Below are 21,701 nucleotides of genomic sequence, written 5' to 3'. Positions count from 1 at the left end.
GCCTTCTTTGTGAGGTGTGATGCTGAGAAGCAGTATTGCTGGCAGGACTTGTTATAATCTAATTATCTTCACTGTTAGAGGTGCCCAGATGTCAACACACCCATCACTGTAATCACATTTCTCCTTAAACCTCTCTCTGCTTTATCATTCAGTTTTAAGTGTATGTGCGCGTCATGAAGAGACAGACATGCGTATCTGTTCCCTCTCCCATGTATGACCTTCATTTGAACCACATGGGAGAAGACTGCAGTGCATTTGACAGCGCAATTTAATTCTCACCTTCTGATTGGCCGTTTGGGATAAAAAGGTTGATATCTGTTGCCTGGCAGTAGCGCAGGTGTCAGTCACTGTCGGCCAGGTCATTAGAGTCGTTTATGCAGATGGGAGCAGGAGGCAGAGCCGACAGCAGCCAGAGGCATACTTTTCTTTTTGATGCATAATAAAACTTCAGAGTGACCACAGAACATCTCATTAATGATTGATCACACAACTGCTCGCAACAATTTATTCTTTTTAATTAAAAGATAAAACTCTCTCGCCCGAACTGACTCCATGGTGCAGCTATTTGTTGCTTAACTAGCTCAGGCCTATAATCATATAAGTAACAGCATCTTAATTAGGATAATAGACCTTCTTCAAGTACATCGTTTGTGTTTTTATCAATTTGTGTAGCTATGGATGGTCAAGCAATTTTTTATTTTATGGCTTAGTAAAGTTAACAGAAAAGTTTGTATCCACTGCTCACTGTGTTTTCACCAAGCAAACAACAGCTTACTAAAATCAAACCTGCACTTTAGACATGGCTTTGTTTTCTAAACACTGACAGAACTATTATCTTTTGATTACTTTCTTTATCAATCACACTTTCAGTTGTTGTTTACTATGATAGAATAGAATTGTTGGTGTGAGTTCATGAGTTGGACTTTGTATGTAAACTGGTATTTGGTTTGTTGGACCAGAAAACCACTCAAGTAGGTGGAAAGTGGCTGAGAGCTGCAGAAACCCTCAAAGTGGAGTATAGAGAGGCGAAGTCCCGCCCATCTACTTCCGACCCATGGGACCTTACTTCGGAAAAATTATGTATAGAAGTTAATGGGGAGAGAAAGATTATATTTCGATCCCGTTTGATCCCGCCACAAATTACACATATGATGTTTGTCAATCTTGAAAAATAATTTCCATGTAAAAAAAGTCAGTTTGTCGTAAAACTGTTGAAATGTAAGACTATGAAAAATACGCAACCAGAAAGAATACAAATCCCAGAATCCGGTCCTGCATGCTGGCTCTTACGGAACCGACTAACTCCCCTTGTGTGTATGTACAGCTCTCAACATGCCCAGACTTGTAGTGATTTTCACCTCTTTTAATACTTTTCGCCTCATTCTGAAAGAAAGAAGTGAAATGTGCCAACGTGACGGCCGTCTTGGTGTGTGGTGCGAGACGGGAGATGTAGTTCATTGAGCGGTTTCACACAAAAAAAAGTTTTACTTTTACATTTTAATTTTTTAGACTTGCAAAATCAGTAATTCGTGGCACACTTCAAACGGGATCGAAAAATAATCTTTCTCTCGCCATTGACTTCAATACATACTTTTTCCGAAATAAGGTCCCATGGAGGTCCCCCGGAAAGGGTGGGACTTCGCCTCTCTATCGGTTCACATTGGGAAAAGTACTAAAAACATCTCTTTCACATCACCGGGTATCATTAAATTGTATTGAGTGTAAATATGAAAATGTTGCTTACTCTGGCTCCACCTGTAAAAACCATCAAACGATAAAAAGGTCCAAAAAGTTGTATGTCATTTGGATGGCTTCCAAAAACCCAGAGTTGTCCCATTGTAACTCATTTGTAGTCTTCTATGAAGCAAAATTGGCCAACATGAATTGGTTTTCACTTCCCAAATGTGAAAATGTTGCTTTAAATGGATTAATACAATTTAGAAAGCTTTGTGAAATTGTACAAAAACAGTCATTCAAGCTATACTATGCTATCAGCAGCACACAGGAAGTACATCATGCTGTTGATAAAGCATATTTTATGACGTTTATGTTTTCTCTGTGATGTCGGACATGATATGAATTGAGTCTGATGTAAAGCTTTGATGAAAACCTGAACTCTAAATGAACCATTATTATATAATAATATACGTATTATACAATACATGCACATGCAGAGGATTAGGCATCGATACAACAGCCCTTTTAGTGAGATGAATCATAAGCGTTTTTTCTCACATGATTCGTGAACAGAACAACAAATAAAAACATTTATATAGCAACAAGGACTCAGGGCGAAAAAAATGAAAACCGCCTGCCTTCCCCCAAGCTTTTATGATACCATTACAATGACATCCCTTTCTCTACTGTATCAACCACTTTTCTTTATGCTGACATGTGAGTTCAGCTGAAACATCCCCAGCTTATCTGAACAATGTGCTGTTTATTGGTCATTAGATGTAACCTTTGCCAAACTCTGACTCATTCCTTATCGCCAAAAGTTACAATGCAAAACATAAGCCTGTCATGAGCGGTGAGAGATTTAGCTTCCAGAGAATAGTTCTTATGTTAACCTGTTAAGCCCGATTGCCCCCGCCGGCGGGAGCAAACACAACAATATTCACGAAACTGTGTCTCAGGGCTTCTTAACATTTAACAACCTATTAATGTGTCATACCCACTTAACGGGAAGAAACTCAGCTAACTGACGATATGAACAATTTCAACACTACAGACTATCGCGCCACCTAACCATTCACCAAAAATGTTTTTAATACCAGCGGTAACCGGCCAAGCGCCGGGCAAAAAACAATCTTCAAATAAAAGAAAGTCACCGGAGTAGTTAAACGGATAGTGACAGAGAGTATGAGAAGAAGACCACCATGGGGTCTAGAGCCTTCAGCCGCTCTGCACCCCGCCTCTGGAACTCCCTCCCACCTGACATCCGCAAAACTGATTCTCTCCCCATTTTCAAATCACGCCTCAAAACATATCTCTTCACACTCGCATATCCACCCTGATCATTAATTATCCATCACACATCCTCTGTTTTTATTGATTTGGTTATTTGATTGATTTATATACTGCATTGTCTTGTTTATGTCTCTTATGCTGGTGTTATGTATTGTGTATCTTATTTTGTATGTGTTTGTACGGCGACCTTGAGAGCCTTGAAAGGCGCCTAGCTATATAAGATAAATGAATTATTATTATTATTATTAAGAGGGAGAGAAAGTTTCAGCCAGCTTGATCGATGGAATCTTTCGATTAGAGTTATGATTCGAAAATTATAAAAGTAGGGTAGACATGTTTTTACAGCCGCTGCCTTCCTGGGGCTGTTAAGGCTGTTAATCCTGTGTGTGTGTGTGTGTGTGTGTGTGTGTGTGTGTGTGTGTGTGTGTGTGTGTGTGTGTGTGTGTGTGTACACATGAGCTGCGCAGTTCCTCCGAAGTACCACCCTCGCAACATCCGAAGAGGTGATTGGATGAGACGTCATCCAATCCCCGCCCCCTTCCGGCACATCTCCCGGGGGAGAAGTACAAAGGCTGGGAACGGAGATCATTCTGGAGGCTCTGTGTTGGGAGACAGACGCCTCTAGCCTTGTGATACCTTACTCGGGGTGTTCATGCTATTAGCTCCCTTGTAACTAGTAGACTGCGTAGCAGAGTGCTAGGTAGTGTGTTGTGTTTCGTATTTATGTAACTGTGCTTATCATTTTTCGGTTAGACCCAGGTGACTAGCACCTGTTGATCAGCTGCTAGTATTTGTGTAACATGTTAGCTTAGACCGAGGTGATTAGCACCTGTTGACCAGCTGCAGCTGTGTGTGTGCAGCCTTCCTCATTTCCATTTGTACCACGTGTAACGTGAGGTTTTGTTTCTTTGTAACTTTCTTTTGGAGTCCTTTTTTGTTGATGGTTAGATCATCCGTTTTGGTTCATTCTAGGCTGTTTGCCTGTCTTTGTTGCCACCTACTTTAATAAAGCCACTTATAATTATACCAATTCCACTCTGGTCGTGTCGTTTCCCTTTGGTTCCCTTAGCCCAATAGGGAATGTAACACATGTGGAGATTATCCGGCTGAACAAAACATTCATTTATCAAACAGGTTTGTTTTCCACAGACCTTATTACCAGCTATTTTCCAAAACCCTGTGGAGAAATCCCATTGCTTTTTGTCGAGGGAACCAGCAGCTTACTTCCTGGTTTTAGGACGCGTCACTGGCTGCACCTCTCAATATGATGCCAATATAAACAAGGTCTTCTGTCGGCTCTGTACATCAATGCCGTGCTGACAAGTAGCCTAAGTGAAGAGTAGAACATATAAAGGGTATTGGCTATAGGGAAATGTCCCAGCAGTTTAGGATAATGAAGGTTCTAATCTAATCTATTACATAGCCATTACATGTCTAACTCCTAATGACAGGAAGGCAGAAAGTGCATTATACAAATAATAATACTCATAATAAGAGCAGACATTTTTTAACAATGACCACAATATCATTATTTTAATAAACCAAATATGAACAATTGAGGAAAATTAGGAAGAACTGATGATTCAAATGTTGTAGTACAGGTAGTAATGTAGTTAGTGCATAAATGACTATTGCAACAAATGTGTTAATTTTCTTCATTATAAGTCGATTTTTTTTTGGACGAATGCTCCGGGCCAGTGGCATTTTACCCTTAATGTCTACCCCTGTGAAAGCTAAGATTCCACAGATTCCAATGGTATAAGTATCATCACTGTGCGACCAAAATTCACGGCAGCGAAAGCCAGGAAAGACAACACACAACTTCACTTTACGGGTCATTCCTAAAGCGTTTAGTCTACTATCCCATCATTCAAAGGTGCTTTTCACTATAAGTAATGGTTTTTCTTTGGGCGGAAACTATAAATTACACTTTTTTTACTGTGTTCAATCTGAATTTACTTTAAAATAAAAACATCTATATTGATTCTGACTTTTCTAGATCTAACTCACAGGTGTATCATTGCTTTGAGAAAAAAGATTACTCATTTACCCCTTTTAGAAGTGAAGCTATAGTCATTCGTTCTGGGCATGTCATTTTCGAGCCTGAAACCTGAAAAACAGGCTCAGGGCTTAACAGGTTAAGGCCCTCAATATGAAACATAGTCTAAAATATAAGCCTTTAATAGATCCTGTTCCTGATGGATTTGTGCTCTTTGAATGGACTCCTGCTTCCTCTCTGCCCAACTTCCCTCTTTTCCTGTGCCTCTTTTCTTTCCACTGTCTATCAGGCTGTCTTTCTTAACAAAGACTTCCCCTAATCTCTATTATTCTCCTACTGTACGTGTTTGTACAGTAACAAGCAAACATGTGAGGCTAGGGAGAACAAAGCCTCCTGACATCAAATAAGACCACGGTTGAGGTTTGCCAGGCCTTTGTGTCCTATTTTTTCACAGGGTTTAGAGCTATTAGGTCAACGGATGAAACTAGACGGGAACCTGTTCAAAAGAGAGTCTGATACAAAAGAGTAACCTTTCTGTGATAAACTGACTAAATACTCATTGGAGGTGGTTGTGGCTAGAGATACCTCTGCTGTGTTAACTGCTTTGAGCACGGACAGGCACCATCATTTCTTTATATGGTGATGTTGAGGGCTGCAGATTAGTCTGCCATGCAAATAAAGTATTTGAATATCAACATAATGACTGGGCAGGTAACCCCATAGACATTTGAGACGTTATCTCTGCACTTGAACAGGACATGAGTAATGGGCAAAATGTCCCTACAGTCTCACAACAGCTAAAACAATATATTCCGAGCTTAAACTCACAACAAAATGAATGTTAATTAAGGTGAAATGGCGGTTTAAGAGTTAGAATGATATAGTATTACTGAGTGAACAAAGGGCAATATGCCAAATGAAACAGGTACAGTAGCATGAACATGAAAACAAACAATGGTGTCTGAGAAGAAACGTGTACTGTATGTTGAACAGATGGTCGCAGATTGCAGCAGGTCATATACTGTGATTGAGAGTGACTCAGCAGTGTTCTTGTAGATAAGCTGAAAGCAAACGGTTAACCTCAAAACACAGCTCACAAACTCCAGCACGTTGGTTGTACAACGCCTGATCCAAAGGACACAAAGATTCTATAATACCACATGATTCAAAGCCTTGAAGGATTATTGAATGTGATATAAAGGTTTTAAGGAGAGGGATCATGCGACTGTGTGTAATGCAAGCTCAAATTGGTCACATTACTAGAAGCTAATAAGATATGGAAAAACTGGATGAAGCACGCCAAACATACTTTGTCTATCTGTGAAATGAATTGATATGAGCAACAATAGCAAGCACGTGTTGAGGAACAAAACAAATATGCAATGATACTGTGTCTTATACAGCATTCAATTCATAATATGAAGAAATGCTAATATCATAATAATGACACTGAATTAACTTGCGAGTGCTGGTTTTAGCTGCTTAGTGTAACTACAATGTATCATTTTGCGTCATACATTTCTACTAACAGTCAAAGTCCTGCACATCCACACAGATGTTTTGACTGAAGGTTAATTAGGCCTCTCTTAAGGCTGATATTGGACGGAGACGTAATGCGTAATGTCAATCATGCAGTGTGTGTACACGCCCCCACACAGCTGGGACATCGGTCTAATCAGGTAAAGTGAAAACACTTGTGTAAGTGTACCATAGGTTTATAAGAGATTGAGATTATAGACATTCATTTTAATAAAAAAGTATTGACTTTTAATGTTTTATGTAACACCTGTGCGACAAGTCATAATGTCTGCTGTTAGTTTGAGATTTCTGGTATTTCAGCAGCGGCTCAATAATAACACACATCTGCTGCTACCATTGTGTTCATAATGACACCTGTGCAAACACAGGAGCAAAAGAATAGAGGGATTATTTATACACAACCCATCCAATATAACAGTGCTGCTTTCTGTACAGAAACCATTGTATACAACCTATAATTTGATATCATAGAAAATTTGAATTGCGCAATTTCACAGCGCAAATTGTTGTTGTACGTTTAGGTCAGCGTTCTTAATGGCTATCTTTGAAAGTACTTCACTTAAGGGTGGATTAGGGCAGGGTTCCACAAACACATGGACATTGTAAAGTGAACTCTAAATACGGTGACATGCAAAGAGTACTACAAGGGTATTTCCTGATCTTTAAAAGAGCATTTTGCTCAAAGCTCCTGTTCATTTTCGACATGGCAATGCATCGGACATACTGTACACTCAGCAACACACCGAGCTATTCAAAGCACTTAAACATCTGTGGTCGTACCGAGGTAACTGATAAGCGTGGCTAAGTATAGCTCTAATGATAGACAACATACAGAGAGAGAAGAGGGCAAGGAGGATCAGAGAAAAGTCAAAGTCAAATCAAGTGGCTATAGTATAACAACACGACACAGACATGCAAACACAAACAACTATAAACACAGTTCATTATTCTAAGTGACAAAATAATCCCATTTTAATGGCCATCTTAAATTATTAGCCATTAGATTAGATTTTGAGCAATAGAAAATAGGGGAGAGCGTGTGCAAAGAGTCCGAAAAAATAGGAGCTAGGAGATGCCATGTCAGTTTTGTCAGAATAAATAAGATCAGAAAAATGAAATACAACAATTACAGTAGAAAGGGTGCATTATCTGATGCTTTCAAGGGCTGTTTAGCACTCACCAAGCTCTTAGCGGACTCTCTCAGGCTGTGTTTCCTGGCATAATGACTCAACACTTCTCCTTGCTGCAAGTAGTTGCTTTTAGCATCACGCAAGCACATTTTACCATCTTATCTATTGGCCTCAAGGTTGCCCTTAAGAGAGCTTTGGAATGACTGCTATGCTAAGGGTGATGTCGTGTATAATGTGTATCTTCACGCATAGCTAGACGCTGATGGTAAGGGCACACATTAAGACAGGCAGACACAGTCTGGGAAAACCCTCACATATTGAACTGCAATATGGGGGGTCTTAAGAAGGCAGGCACATGGTGGAGACATTCAGCTGTTGTTGGGGGGAATCAAGTTGTAAACACACCCTCAGCCAAGGTGGCGCTCCAGGACCTATGCCAACAGGTGCCTGAGGAACACACACATGGATTTGCGTGTGTGTGAGTGCATACAGTGTGTAAATGTGACCACACCCAAACACTGGAGCACCAAAAGAGTGTCCATCTCACTTACACTAAGGGCAATAAGTCAAGCCTTATTTTAATGTGTGTTGGCACATTGATGCCATGGCACTTTTCACTGTCTGGGCTGTTATAGACCACAGCCTTAAATGGTGCACACACATAGTTATGAGACTTGACCGACAGCAACTTCAGTTCTGGTATAAAAATATGAATAAGTGAGGCTGCACTGCATGGTATAGAAAACCCTGGTTCATTTTGAACTCATGTCTGAGGGGAGCATGAAGGCCCATGAGTCATCTTAAGTTACCCTTAAATGCTCACCAGTGCATGAGGAATACACATTTCAGTGGTGTGTCTCAAACAAGATAGAGTTACACTTAACTACTGAGCCATATAGAGAGACTTGTCAAGACGAAATACTACAATATGAAATCACTGTCTGTGTGCAACTTCTGTTATCATGTGTTAAATAATAGTTGCTTTTGATATGCTTATTACATAAATGGCCTGGTCATCCTCATTCATGGTACAGTAACTCTTTCAAGGGCATGATGTTGTGAGGTTAGAAACATGGCCTATTCTGCCTCACTGGGCATCAACATGAGGATTAATAACTACTGCATCAAAGCCTTTTTACATTCATGAGTTATTGTTAGTTTAAATGTATATAGCAACTATGTATGCCCATACTCAAACAGAGAAATAAGGAGATGTATGAATAGGCAGCAAATATTGCCAACACGGTTACTGTTTTCCTATCATTCATTTCACAATCATAACACCACTTATGTAACCGAAAAACAACTTACCTTATGCTGTGAAACTCATGTTTACAACCTCAATTACGGGTCAGCAAACACTCCATCGTGTTCTTCTTAGCTTTTAAATAACATGTTGTAAAGTAAAGCAGAGGCGGTTAGTCTTTCACTTTCCGTTTAAAACAGTTAGGATTCATTGATGTGAATTGATGGCTAGCCCATAGCCACTACACAAGTTCAATGAAAAGCTTCTTGACATGTCAAGTCTGTTTTCGAGTCCCGTACATTTAGCTTAGTGGATAATAAACAAATGGGAATCCTCGTATTTCCATGAAGTAATTCCACTTTAAGGATAAAATAGCCTGAAGCTACTCTATCTTTTAGCCGCTAGTTTAACTGTCACGATGACAACACGGATAAACTAATGACACCGAGCGTTACCGACTGAAAAAGACGGGAGGACGTCAACATTAATCCGGGCTGTAAAAATCCTCATAGAAAACAGCTCCTAAATATGAGAATAAACAAACCACAGCAGACGACCTCACGGTGCTAACTGACTTCCCAGAGCAGTTTATCTTTCTGACTGGCAGCACCGTCCTCTCGCTCCCAGCTGGGCGGAGCGTTAATGTCACCTGGGTCTCAAAGGGTGACTTCGCAGGCTAGCCTCAAAGTGCTCATTTGCTTACATTTGACATTGTTTTCGGTGTTCCTGCATGTTAACCTTTACTTTAATAAATTGTTGTTGTTGTTTGTTTGTTTTGGGTGTCTAAAAGTGTCAAATGGCTGCGTTCACCGTAAACAACATAGCTTGTAAACTACAGTCTTCCCGCTACCGATGACATGACGTCGGTTTATAATGAGACGTAAACCATAATGTATACAATGACGTAGGCGCGTACACACAACACAACACAACTGCGCACACACAAAGTATCAGTAAGAAATTACTTAAGTATTTGTTTTTGTCCTATACTTAATATTATTCTCATTCATTTTTATTTAATTGATTTATGTGTATTTATATGTTGCATCGTTATCAATTGGTGAAGGTTTGGGGGGCTGGAAACAAATATTTTGAGGGGCATTCATTCATTCATTTTCGTTTCCTTCCAATTAAATATTGTACAGTTGCAGTTGCATACTGATATATTTTACTAATAAGAAGAAAATGCAGGACCGCAGAGGATAATTTAAATTCAGTATAAAATTAGCATCCAAATATACTAGTTGTTTTAATATGAGATTCAAAGAGAGTTAAACTAACACAAATCTGCTAGAAAATACATAATAATGCATTCTTAAGAGTTTTTTATTATAAAAACATTAGTGAGTGTCACAACATTGGTTGTTTAAGATGTATACAAAGCTTCATCTTTTGCATATATTAGAATATTATAGATATGATTGCCCAAACGCATGGTGATCAACCAAATGCATGGTGGTATTGGTGTAATTTGAGTGTCATATGATCTAACATTCCTGTATAATCTGAATAAATTTGGCAATGGATCACCGCACAAGGCCCCCTTCATGAGCCCCTGTTGACCCCCTTAACTAAGATGCACTAAATCACAACAAACAGAACACTAACAAAAATGCTGCTTTACCAACAGCTACTAACTTTTTAATGATGTTTGTTTAATTTTTTTTTTTCTGTTTTACTAATTCATGTTTTTTGCTTTGTGTTTTCTTCTAAATGTAATATTCAAGTGAGCAACAGGGAAAACGTTTGAAGAATGGTTCCCTTCATTATTTAAAGAGGTAAATTAATCAAAATAAGTGTTGACTAAACGATGGTCTTCCTTCAAGGAGGACATATACCAAATACAAATACATAAGATGTTGTGATTTTAGCTGCAGTAGACCCACAAAATGTTTCCCATGTCAGTGAAACTGTTATTCATCATTATAACCACCAGAGAGCAGCCTTTTACCTTGTATTGCCCCTGAGAGTTAATTTAATCATATTCATTCGTTTCTACCTTTGGGTACGTGCTTATGTGTGTCTGAAAAACAAAGTGACTATTAATTTGAGAAAGACAGCGAGATAAGAAGAAATGTGACCACATAATTACTCTGGCTTGTTCATCTTTTCTTCTTCAAGTGCCAACTTCGATGAAATCCACACCACAAAAAAACTCCTGTTCTTATTTCCATATCTCAGCATCAACAGCACAATCTCTTCAAGTGAGTTCACATACCTGTGCAGTAGCTGCAACAAGGAGATAATGTGAAGGGAAGAAAGTCAGACAGACAGGGAGATGCAGAGAGGAGGGGTTAGATAAGGCAAGGATGTAAAAATAGATGGATCAAATACAAGTAAAAAGTAAGACTGCTGAGGAAGGCTGCCCAGAAGACGGTGAGACGGAGAGACTAAGGAATATCATGCAACAAGGGAAAGAAGGAGAACACCAACAAGGGAATAACAAAAAAAAGAGTGACAGAGGCCCAGGTAAGAAGTTTTTTTATTCAAGCAGGCAGGGGGATAGAGAATGACTTGACAGACTATAATAACTTCCTCTGCTGAAATCCTGAATGTCCTCTCAGTGTAATTCAACCCTCTGTTTCCTCTGAGATGGAAAATTATTGTTTTTCTTGGGACTCAATGAGCTGCATTGATTCCCGCTCTATTATCCTAATGACTGGAAATAGAATAATAGTCATGTAAATGACACCACAGACATAAACGCATCTATTAATGGTACATTATCTTGGTAAATTGATAGTCCTTGAGCAATATTTATTCATCAGCATTAACTCAAGAGTAATTGATATCGATAAATGTAAAATTAGAGTGGGGTTGTTGCCGGAAAATGAAACAAATGTGTTATTCAATCTCACACAATGTTCGACATAAATTGCAACCACAGCCATGTTTGCACGATCTGTTTGAATAAATCCAATATTTTCCTTCTGCAGGAACATTTGAATCTCTTCTTGCAGCCGATTTGATGTTACAGCCATGAACCTGAGCTTGCCCTTTGTTTTGTTTCTTTTCCTGAGTCTACACACTTGTACAACCACGGTGAGTCTACTGTAAATGTGTCTTGGGTAATGTCTAAATGTTCTTAAATTGTATTAAAAATTACCACCTAGTTGGGCACAAAGAATACCCTCAGATTTGTTCATGAATAGGGCTACAAATATGGTAAAGAATCTCATGGCTGTTTTGTTTTTTTGTGTTTCTTCATTTGTTCTTTTCCAGTCATCATGATTGCTTTATAATAGGTGTTTACACAGTATCTCATAAACGCATTGACCCAGTCCATTTCTGGTCAGCATTGCACCTGTTTCCCATCTGGGAGAACTTTAGCTGCAGATGTCGACCTGGCTCTGACTACAAAGTTTCTGGAAATAAAAGTTTGGAATAAGGTCGTATGGAAGGAGATGGATGTGATAAAATGCATACCAATTTCATCTTGGTTTAATTTAACAGTTTTATTTAAATATCTTTTACATAACTCTGACAGATTTTCTTATATATGAACTCTGATCTTTAGCACAGATGAAAACATAGACGATTAAATAGTGGGGACACATTACTTTAGGCTCATGATCCACATTTTAAGACAATAGGTCTTCAATGACTGACAAGTTAATACCTGAGTTTAGTGCATGCCTGTGGAATGTGATGAAAAGAAAAGCATATGATCCTTTCATCCAGTCAGCTCTGCTCGGAACACGATAGGGAATAATCGTGTGTGTGTGTGTGTGTGTGTGTGTGTGTGTGTGTGTGTGTGTGTGTGTGTGTGTGTGTGTGTGTGTGTGTGTGTGTGTGTGTGTGTGTGTGTGTGTGTGTGTGTGTGTGTGTGTGTGTGTGTGTGTGTGTGTGTGTGTGTGTGTGTCAGGGAGGCAGAGCCCAGCGCAAACAGAGACAAGCCGAGGAGAGCCTGAGACCGTATATTGGCAGAGTGGAGCCAGGTAAGACTTACAGTCGAGGAATGTGGCTTTATGCCAGTAGGATAAATCGTGTACACACAGTAAGGTATGTTTTATTTAATAGGACATAAAAGGCAACAATGCCTGGCTCATCACAGTTTGGGGTTAAGGAGACCATAATGTTGGCTTGAAGTAAAAATTCATACTAAATGCATCGATCATTGTTGCATTGTCATTCAATTTCAAAACATTTTGGGCAACATTTTGCATTTAAGGCTAAGAATGTATCGTATGATGATTGAAAACAAGGTGGTTGTCCCATCATTCATTTTGAGGAGATCCAATCAGCCATCAGATTCAGGTGCACAGGCAGATTCCGATCAGCTGCTGATTAGCTGTGCAGAAGACAGGGAGAAGAGAGAAACACAGGAGGGAAAGAAAACCACACAAGTACAGCCTGCCTGGCACGTAACAATGTGATTTTAATTTGCTTTACTTTTCTTCTTTTAACTAACTTTTCTTTTTTATCCACCACTCTTGTCAAATGTCATCCTTTTAAATAGATGCTTGCTAGACATTTTATATGATGCTTTTATCCAAAAGGCCTTTAATCAGAGCTACATGATGAATAAGTGGTTATCAACACTGGCCTGTAATGGCAGAGAAAACACAAATGTAAAACTAGGAAACAGAAAACAGTGTTATGAAGAAATGTATCTTCCTGTTTCAGAGAAGCTTTGTGAGCTGTTGAAATGCCACAGTCCAACGGGATCTTGGTGCCAGGTAGTTCAAGAAAATGGAGTTTGTGTCCCCAAGTGTGTCTGTCCTCAGTCCTGTCCACGGTAAAAACACTTCGTGGCATTTAAATCAAGTACACGTCTACTTATTTTGCAAGTATTTTGACAATTGCCTGTATTTGACCAGCAAATGTAGTGAAAAGAATCATATGCAAAATTGCTTATTAACTGTAGGATATTGTTAATTATAATCATATCAAATCAGAAAGAAATATGTAGATTTAGGGATAAAGTTCCAGCAGTTTATTTTATCTGGCTGTGCACCTTACATAAAGTTTTGCATTGGGGCACTGGCTCATGTGATCAGGCAGAGGGCACCAGTGTGCAGTGTGCTGGGAAAGACCTATGGGAATGAGTGTTTTCTGCATAAAGAAGCCTGCAGAAAGAGGCGCCACACAGCACTGGCTCACACAGGACCCTGTCTGGGTAATAAACACACACAGCATTAAATATTACACACAATTTCCACTGTGTACTGCAACATGCCAAATGAGCTCTGCTATCTGTCTTGATCAGTCTCCAGGTCTAGATGCACTGAGGAGGAGTTAGGCCAGTTTCCATATCGTCTCCTGGACTGGTTTCTGCTCCTGAGTCGTATGGGGCAGTCCTACGTCCCCGCTGCCCCGTCCCAGAGCTGCCTGAGCCACACCCAGAGGACACTACTAGCACAGGTAGCTGAGAGTTCATGCTTCAAGTGGCAATACACGTCTACAATGACCATCTTTTGGGGAATTGTTTTAATAGCTTCCATGTCATCTGACCCAGGGACCCGTATCGGAATTATTACCATACTGGCCACATACCACACACTTCCTTTTCATTAATTCTAGTTCTTCTTCTCTTTATATGACATTTTTCTGAAAAATATTAAAGTATTAAAAGGTCTTGATTTAAAATTCAACCATTTATTTTCAATACCTTTGCTGTCATGTGACCAGGTGACTCCATATCTAATAAAAATAGGTGTGTCTCATTTTTCCAGTGTCAATGCTGATTAATTGATTTTGGGTCATTGTGTCACATGATATAGCTTTTGAAAATAAATGTGACCTTTCAATATAAGAAATGGTTAAACAAACATCACATGGGTTTCCAGTTTTTTGCGATTCTTACATTTGTTTCCTTCTTCTCAAGACAGCCAGCTAGCGGTATGTTGTTAACAATACATACACAAGTAGATCAATATTCATATCAACATCAACAGACTGCATAACGCACCTTCTCTTTTGCGCAGTTTGTTTGCAAAACTAAATGTGTGTGTCCTATAATATTACGGGTGTTAAGTGCTAGTTTTCTATTGCCTTCTTAATGTAAGCCTATGGAGCAGAATGCCAAACACCAAAAGTCTGCACCCAAGGGGTGAAGATAATTGTTTAGTAATAAAAATGATTTATGACCTATTATTATCTCATCTAATGATGATGCAAATGAAATCAATATCCACAACAAAATGTAATGCTAAAGGAAGTACAGCCGGAAGAAGAATATGCCAAGGGATCATTTTCACGCCCGGTGTAACTTAACACTGAACATAACGTTTTTTTTTACACCAGACACCCTCATTGGGCTAATATACAAACTGCTTTTCATGCATTGTCCAGCAGGAAATCGATGCTAACAACCTGGTGTAAGTGGCAAGTTCTTGTGTTGCTTGTGGTGTAGTCGTCCACAGAATGAGACAGTGCCTCTCAAAAACACCATGTATGAATAGCATTTGGTCAATAATCACTAAATTATTCAATAAGATGTTGAATGGAGGGATAACTTAATATCCCACGCCAGCTATATTGACCTCCTGGCCCCAAGTAAATACAAATAAAACTCATGCTGTATTTTTGAAGGTGAGAAAAACCATGTACTGATAATGGGCATGAAACCATTTATTCATCTCTACGACCAAATCCAGAATTTTGTCTTTCAACAATGTCAAATCAGGCAAGGACAAATTACGCCATGAAAATAGCAGCCATGCTCGTCTCAGCTTTAGCATGCTTACAAGATGATGCTTACCCATGTGTTTAGCTTATAGGCTATTTATCATGTTTACCATCTAAGCTTAGCAAGTGCTTATTAGCAATTAGCCGCCAGCCGGCTACAACTGATGCTGATTGTCACGAGTTTTGCTGGAATTTGGTCATAACACTTTGACCTGATGATGGCATAATATGAAAAGTCAGGTTATCAATAATTCATCCTCTGAAGACCTTAATGTTTGTAATAAATGTCATGCCAATCCATCCAATAGCTGCAGACTGACATTGCTACCCCTGGAACTTATGTTGCATTCACGACAACAATGCATATTTATTTCATTGTTTGTCATGCATGTTAAATAACCAGTGCAAATGATAAGTTGAACCTGATGCTTCTTTTATTTCAATCCTTCTTCTGCTCTCTGTTTAGCAAAGATTTACCATGCTGGATCAGAACAACGATGGCAAGTTGAGCCGCAGGGACCTGAGGAAGCTGCGATACAAGAGGATGCCACTGGAGCATTGTGCTGTACCATTCTTTCAGTCAGTACCACATTCTTTCAGTCAGTACCACATTTAGCTGCTAACGATACAGCGCTGCCCCAAAGGATTTGCTGTTGGACCACAGGAGAAATTATATCATGATTGTTCTATCTGCCACATGTTTGAATTTCATATTGGCATGGTTTTTTCCCCTGAAAATCCCGAAGCATGTATCATCAAAGTATTCACATTTCAAATGTTACATTCTTAGATTTGAATAAACTTTCTTGAGGCCAGAAGTATGGGAGGAATATATATATATATATATATATATATATATATATAGTCAAAGTCAACTTTATTGCCAATCTTTCAGTTTGTGTGTACAGACAGAGAGATCGAAATACCGTTTCCCACAATCCCGAATACAAAAAGTAATATATATATATAAATATGTATATACCTATATATACACAATCAAAAGACACATTTATACATATGCACACAATAAAAAAGCAGAACAATCAATATATACAAAATAACAGTCACTTCTATATCTTTGAGAATGTACATTAGTGCAAGACTGTCCAGCAGCGTAAAAAAAAAAAGATCGATATATAATATATATATATATATATATGAATACACAGCTTATTTGAATAGAAGGCAAAATCCAACTTTCCACAAGGTTACTGGGCAGTCAATAACATAAGGGCAGTGTTGATGACCATCACCTCATGTCTCACACAGGTTCGTAATGTGGACCTTCTGTCTCTCGCAATATGTTGCTCTCTAGCTAATTACTGAAACGCCAAGGGTTAAAAATGTGACACGGCGATGCATTTCGCCCCCGCTCTGTGACCAAGCTGCACCTCCCACCATGCTGTTCTCTCTGCACGCCATCTATCCATTCATCCTCAATGCCAACAGCCGCTTCCTGTGTCCTCCTCCCCTCCGATCTCATGACCACACCATCTCTCCATCATCCAACTCCTCCTCCACGTTGAAGCACTTCTTTCCCCCTTCTGTGCTTCCTACTTTCCTCCTCAAATAGACTCTCTTCTGCCTCTCCTACTTCATTTTCACTAATTCTCGCATCCTTCCATCTCTCCTTCTTTCTGTACCATCCATATTCCCACCCAACCCCCCTTTTCTCTGCCAGTCTGCAGTGACAGGTTTTGTGGGTGTAGGGGCTGGCTGTGTCAATGTCAAGCCATTCCCAGCAATGATAATGTTTATTACCCACTGTGTCTCCCGCTGCCCATGGATTAACACAAATGGAAGGAGTACCCTTCAGAGATAAAGCTGCGGGGTGAAAGACAATGGCTGATGTTGAGCCCCAATGCACTTTCCATACATGTATACTATGTGTATAAATCTGTCATGTTGTAGTGTGTGCATGTAACAATTGCATAGGTTCATAAGGGCATGGGTTAATGCATGTCAAGTCACTATGTTTTATAATGTGCTGTGTTCGCAGGTCATGTGACAGTGACAGGAACAGGAAGGTGACCCTGCAAGAGTGGACAACCTGTCTAGTGGATCACACTGAGGCCTGGTTCTACCATTTCATGTGTGAGTATTCCTCCTGGTGACAGATATTGCTGAAGGTTAAAGCTTACTTTAAGCCCCTTTTTAACTGTACGGTTTCTATGTCATTTTTTTTCTGCTGAAGAAGAGCAAAGCCATCTCAACCAGCTTAATGGGATACTTAATGATTCATGTTCCTCTATACATTTTGCCTCAAGTTTCACTCCAAATGACGGTATAAATCATGAACCTTCTCCTAAGGAAAATAATTTCCTGGATAATGATTATGCTCATTCATTTGGGCAGCAATCTAGTTTTGCACATTCATAAAATTGGTACACTCCCGAGAAGCCAATTAAAAAACAGTCATCAAAAAACTTTCAGTGAAGACATTCTGACCTTTGTTGACCTCATCAACACTTTTGAATACTTAAATTTCACACACATACATTCAAATATCTTGTTTAAAACATGCTTTTTCCTAGTCATTAAAACCAATTTTCTTCAGAGTATTTAATTTGTCTCAGTTATTTCACCGGTTGTTTCCAACCAAAATAATATATTGCTGCTTTTTTTGTTTGTTTTATCTACAGCGATGAGAATGGGCTCCCGCAAGCTGTGTCCTACAATCAAAGAGAACCATCTTTGACATTTAAAATGGCCATGAAGTCCTTCTTGCATTTCTTTTACTTTGAAGAACTTGCAGAAGAATGTATCACCACAGTTATCTAAAAGCTACAGGATGGCATCTCTACACACTGCTCACACATCTGCTCTCGACCAGTACTGCAGCTCATAACGCAGAGATTTACAACCTCATCAAATCTCTACTGTCTGCTGGTTGTCTGTGCATTCATGTGTTTAAATAAATGTCTCACCCCCAGTCTTGGTAATTCCATTCGCTGACATTTGTACATCTGTGTTGTAAAAGAGCAGAGACAACAGGCAATATTATGTACCAATTGATATGGCATGCTTTGAATGGCCAATTAAAAGGGAGGATGAGAGCAGTGCAGACAGACAGCGTGATGTACACTGAATGACAAACTAGATGGGAAATAAAGATAAAGGGGGTAGAAATGCTAAGTATGGGATGACGTGACCGGAGAAGAGACAAAGAGATTATAAAGGGGATGAAGGGGAGAAGGAGAGGAAAGTGTCGTAATGCACTGAGCAAGGAAGGGAAGGAGAGAAGCAAAGTGGCTGAAGGAAGGAGAGAGAAGTATAAAGTGTGTTTGTGGAAGATGGGAGGAGGTAATGCACTGTAAATGGGAGTTGAGAGTAATGGAGTAATGCATAAAAAATGGATCAGAAATGAGGGAAAGACTGAGAACGGAGAGTGAGAGGGGGGAAGGGATGTCTGAGGAAGCGGGTATAGAAGAAACGCAAGAAAAAAAGGTTTTGAAGCTGCAAAACATTTCCTTCACAGCAGACTCTGCAAATAGCATCTCTGAGCATGATGCAGAATATTTGAAACACTTGACCTCTGTCAAGGTCGTAAAAACTTGCGTAGTGAAATCTCGCTGACTTTTAGTACATGTATAAACAGGCTGATGTAAAAACTCTTGTTGCATCTTGATTGTTCACTTCTGTTTTTGTGTGGTGCTGTTGCTTGTGTTGGTGCTACATGATCAATAGGGGTGTGTGTGTGTGTGTGTGGCCTGGGGTCGGTGCTTTGGTGGGACTGGTTTCTCTGGACTAATTAGCCTTCACATTTACCATGCCTGAAGGATGAAGGGGGTGAGAGAGAAAGACATTGGAAAGACAAAGATGAAGAAAGGGGGCGAGATGCAGATTCATTGCAGGCGCGAGGCAAACGAGGACTGCGTGTTCTACATGCCGTGCAGAAAGTGCATCATCATAAATATCAAAGCAAGATGTCTTCATTCCATCAGATTTTCACTCAAAAACTTTTGGAGCTTAGCACTCGAGGGCTGCAGTTCTTCTTGGCGAGTGAAAAAGGGAGAAAAACAAGGAAGACAGGCTGGGAGACAGTACAAAGCCACAAACTGTACTGAGCTGAGATGGAACTGTATTTTCTAATCATGAGTGACCTGCGGAGCGAGTGCCCCCACCTCCTCCTCCAACAAACATCGCTCCTCAAGCACTCCTTTCTTCCCCAGCTAGGGACAACTTCCTTTATTCAGAAACATAATAATAAAATGAGCTGATGGGGCCACCCCTGAAGGTCCAGCATGGTATACACACCTCCTCCTTCTCTCTCTTTGTGTCTTCATACACCCCTCCTCTCTTCTAATAGATTCCCTCATTACCCCAGGACCACCACCTCTTTCCATCCTCCCCCATCCAAACACAGAAAGGGCAGTTGTAGATTGGTCCACCTAATCCTACTTTACTTTGCTGTCAAACCCACACACATGCACTATCAGACACACACACGCACGTGGTTCACCTCGTCTCCTACTGTCCCCCCCTGTCACACCCTATTTAGATATTAGAGGAGAGAGGGATCTGTTTGCCACCCACCTCTCTAACCTTGTGTCTCCCCTCCTCCTCCTTTGGTGCTGATCAGAGATCTGATCTGTGATGGCTTGCTTGTATGACTCTCTTTCTTGCACACACACACACACATACATAGACACACAGACACACACACTCTCCCTCTCTTTCCCAAGAGACTGTGAGAGCACAGGAGCAGATGGGCGACTGGTGATGACATGTTGTTAAAAATAAGGATTCCTGTTAACCCGTTGTCAGCTAGCACTCCCTCCCTCATGTCCCCCCATTTCATCTCGTCTCTCCCTATTTATTTCTCTCACTGTCAATCCCTCTTTCTCGCCTTGCTTTTACAACACTGTACATGTAGGCTGTTACTCAGTCAATGATAAAGCCAGTTAACAGTGGCAGTAAAAAACAAGCAGGCCGAGCCCCTCGACCCACAGACCATGATATTTAATACATGGTTGTCATAAAGACGGCCCTTTGCATTATGCATGGCTTGTAAGCAGACATCAATAATAGATGAAAAGGCCAGTTTTGCAGTTTCTTTTCATGCAATTACGCCAAATGAAATTTTAACTCCCACTTTCTGTCACTCGCTGTGTAAATAGAGTTTGTCCGGTGAATGTATATCTGTAAATTATTGAGCAAGAGAGGAGAGGAGCTGTGTGGATCAAAAGAAATATTCAGGCCATTCACGATGGCATTGAAACAGAGAGCGTGTGAGTGTGTCACCCAAGCTTTCGCATCAGATCCAGGTCTGACAGATGTCCGACAGATGTCCAAAATCTTGGGAAAACAACTTACAACATGTTTCCGAAAATCAGGTTTTTCCTAAGAAACTGCACAAAAGTCGCTAGAAAGCAGCTAATACACGATGTGTGCAGTAATCTCTCTAAGGTTAATCACCATCCGGTCTTCAAAAGCATGCTGCCGTATCACGCTCTGCCAGATTGCAGACTTTCAGAACTTCTTAGGGACTGTAAAGTGGGCCAGCGCACGGAGAGGGATACTTGGTGGCTTTGAAAGAGAGTCCATCCGCAGCAAAAGGTCCTCACTCTGAAATAAAATCCCAAGTTGTGATACATTTATTAATAGCGCTCATGTGCCACATTTTTCATCTTCCTTTTAAGTGATGGCGCAGACAGAGAGGGGGTCTGTCAGATTGCAGCCTCCGGTCAGACAATATTCCCTCGGGTGGAGTGGGTCCCATTCACAGCGACCTCAATAGCCCTACACTGAAGTACCTGTGAATGAGAGAGAAAAGGCCCCATCACAGAGAGGGAAGGGGGGAGTTAGCACACAATGTGGCGAGCCTCTTTCTATTTTCCTAATGATATTGATTAAAGAGCTCAAGAGAGAGAGCACGGTACATGAGGCCCACCATTGTGTGGAGATAAGAGGGCTAGGTTGGGTTGGAGAGCCACTGATATGAATGCCCACAATCCTCTGAGATCTACAATTGACCTATAGGTGAAGGACATAAAGCCTTCAATATGGCCGTCCTGTATGGAGACTCTATAGTTTCTGTCCGGTAGATTTCCAGTCCATTACATTGTGCCTTTACTGTGATATGCGGGCACAGGTTTTTAATTTCAACTCCACAGACAGGATTCACTGAAACCAAGCCCCAGGCAGCAAACACTGAGCATACCAGCCTAAATGCAACAATTTTCCC

General features: G+C 40.2%; 2 protein-coding genes across 7 annotated transcripts in view; one reads left to right on the top strand and one right to left on the bottom strand.

The window, feature by feature from the left end:
• ccser2a (coiled-coil serine-rich protein 2a) overlaps positions 1–9,514 on the bottom strand; it is a 65,306-nt gene extending 55,792 nt beyond the window's left edge. For 2 of the 4 annotated variants that reach the window (XM_079688775.1, XM_079688777.1), the window contains exon 1: positions 8,950–9,514. The gene's annotated coding sequence lies outside the window, so the exon portion shown is untranslated. The remainder of the gene's footprint in view (positions 1–8,949) is intronic. The other 2 variants (XM_079688776.1, XM_079688774.1) reach the window with 2 other exon arrangements.
• Positions 9,515–11,181: 1,667 nt separating this feature from the next.
• sparcl2 (SPARC-like 2) lies at positions 11,182–18,446 on the top strand. 3 transcript variants are annotated; one of them, XM_079688044.1, is made up of 9 exons: positions 11,182–11,353; positions 11,821–11,926; positions 12,750–12,822; positions 13,511–13,622; positions 13,885–14,003; positions 14,094–14,248; positions 15,981–16,093; positions 17,514–17,608; positions 18,157–18,446. In XM_079688044.1, exons 2-9 carry the CDS (start codon positions 11,864–11,866, stop codon positions 18,210–18,212), a joined length of 786 nt encoding a protein of 261 aa, XP_079544170.1. In that variant the 5' UTR covers positions 11,182–11,353; positions 11,821–11,863; the 3' UTR covers positions 18,213–18,446. The 3 variants fall into 3 exon arrangements, with proteins under 3 accessions (XP_079544170.1, XP_079544172.1, XP_079544171.1); XM_079688046.1 differs by lacking the exons at positions 11,182–11,353; positions 11,821–11,926; positions 12,750–12,822 and adding an exon at positions 13,030–13,256 and having other exon boundaries at positions 13,889–14,003; XM_079688045.1 differs by lacking the exons at positions 11,182–11,353; positions 11,821–11,926; positions 12,750–12,822 and having other exon boundaries at positions 13,030–13,622; positions 13,889–14,003.
• The last annotated feature ends 3,255 nt before the right edge of the window (positions 18,447–21,701 follow it).

This window comes from Notothenia rossii (assembly GCF_949606895.1).
Source record: "Notothenia rossii genome assembly, chromosome: 6".
Taxonomy (NCBI): domain Eukaryota; kingdom Metazoa; phylum Chordata; class Actinopteri; order Perciformes; family Nototheniidae; genus Notothenia; species Notothenia rossii.
Note: the sequence above shows the minus strand (reverse complement) of the source record. Positions and strands in the feature narration are given on the sequence as shown.

Bases quoted from the DNA above. Each gene is read 5' to 3' on its own strand.
- sparcl2 (XM_079688044.1), top strand. From the start codon at position 11,864: ATGAACCTGAGCTTGCCCTTTGTTTTGTTTCTTTTCCTGAGTCTACAC. The intron at 11,927-12,749 runs GTGAGTCTACTG...TGTGTGTGTCAG, and splicing joins TACACACTTGTACAACCACG to GGAGGCAGAGCCCAGCGCAA. The intron at 12,823-13,510 runs GTAAGACTTACA...TTCCTGTTTCAG, and splicing joins TATTGGCAGAGTGGAGCCAG to AGAAGCTTTGTGAGCTGTTG.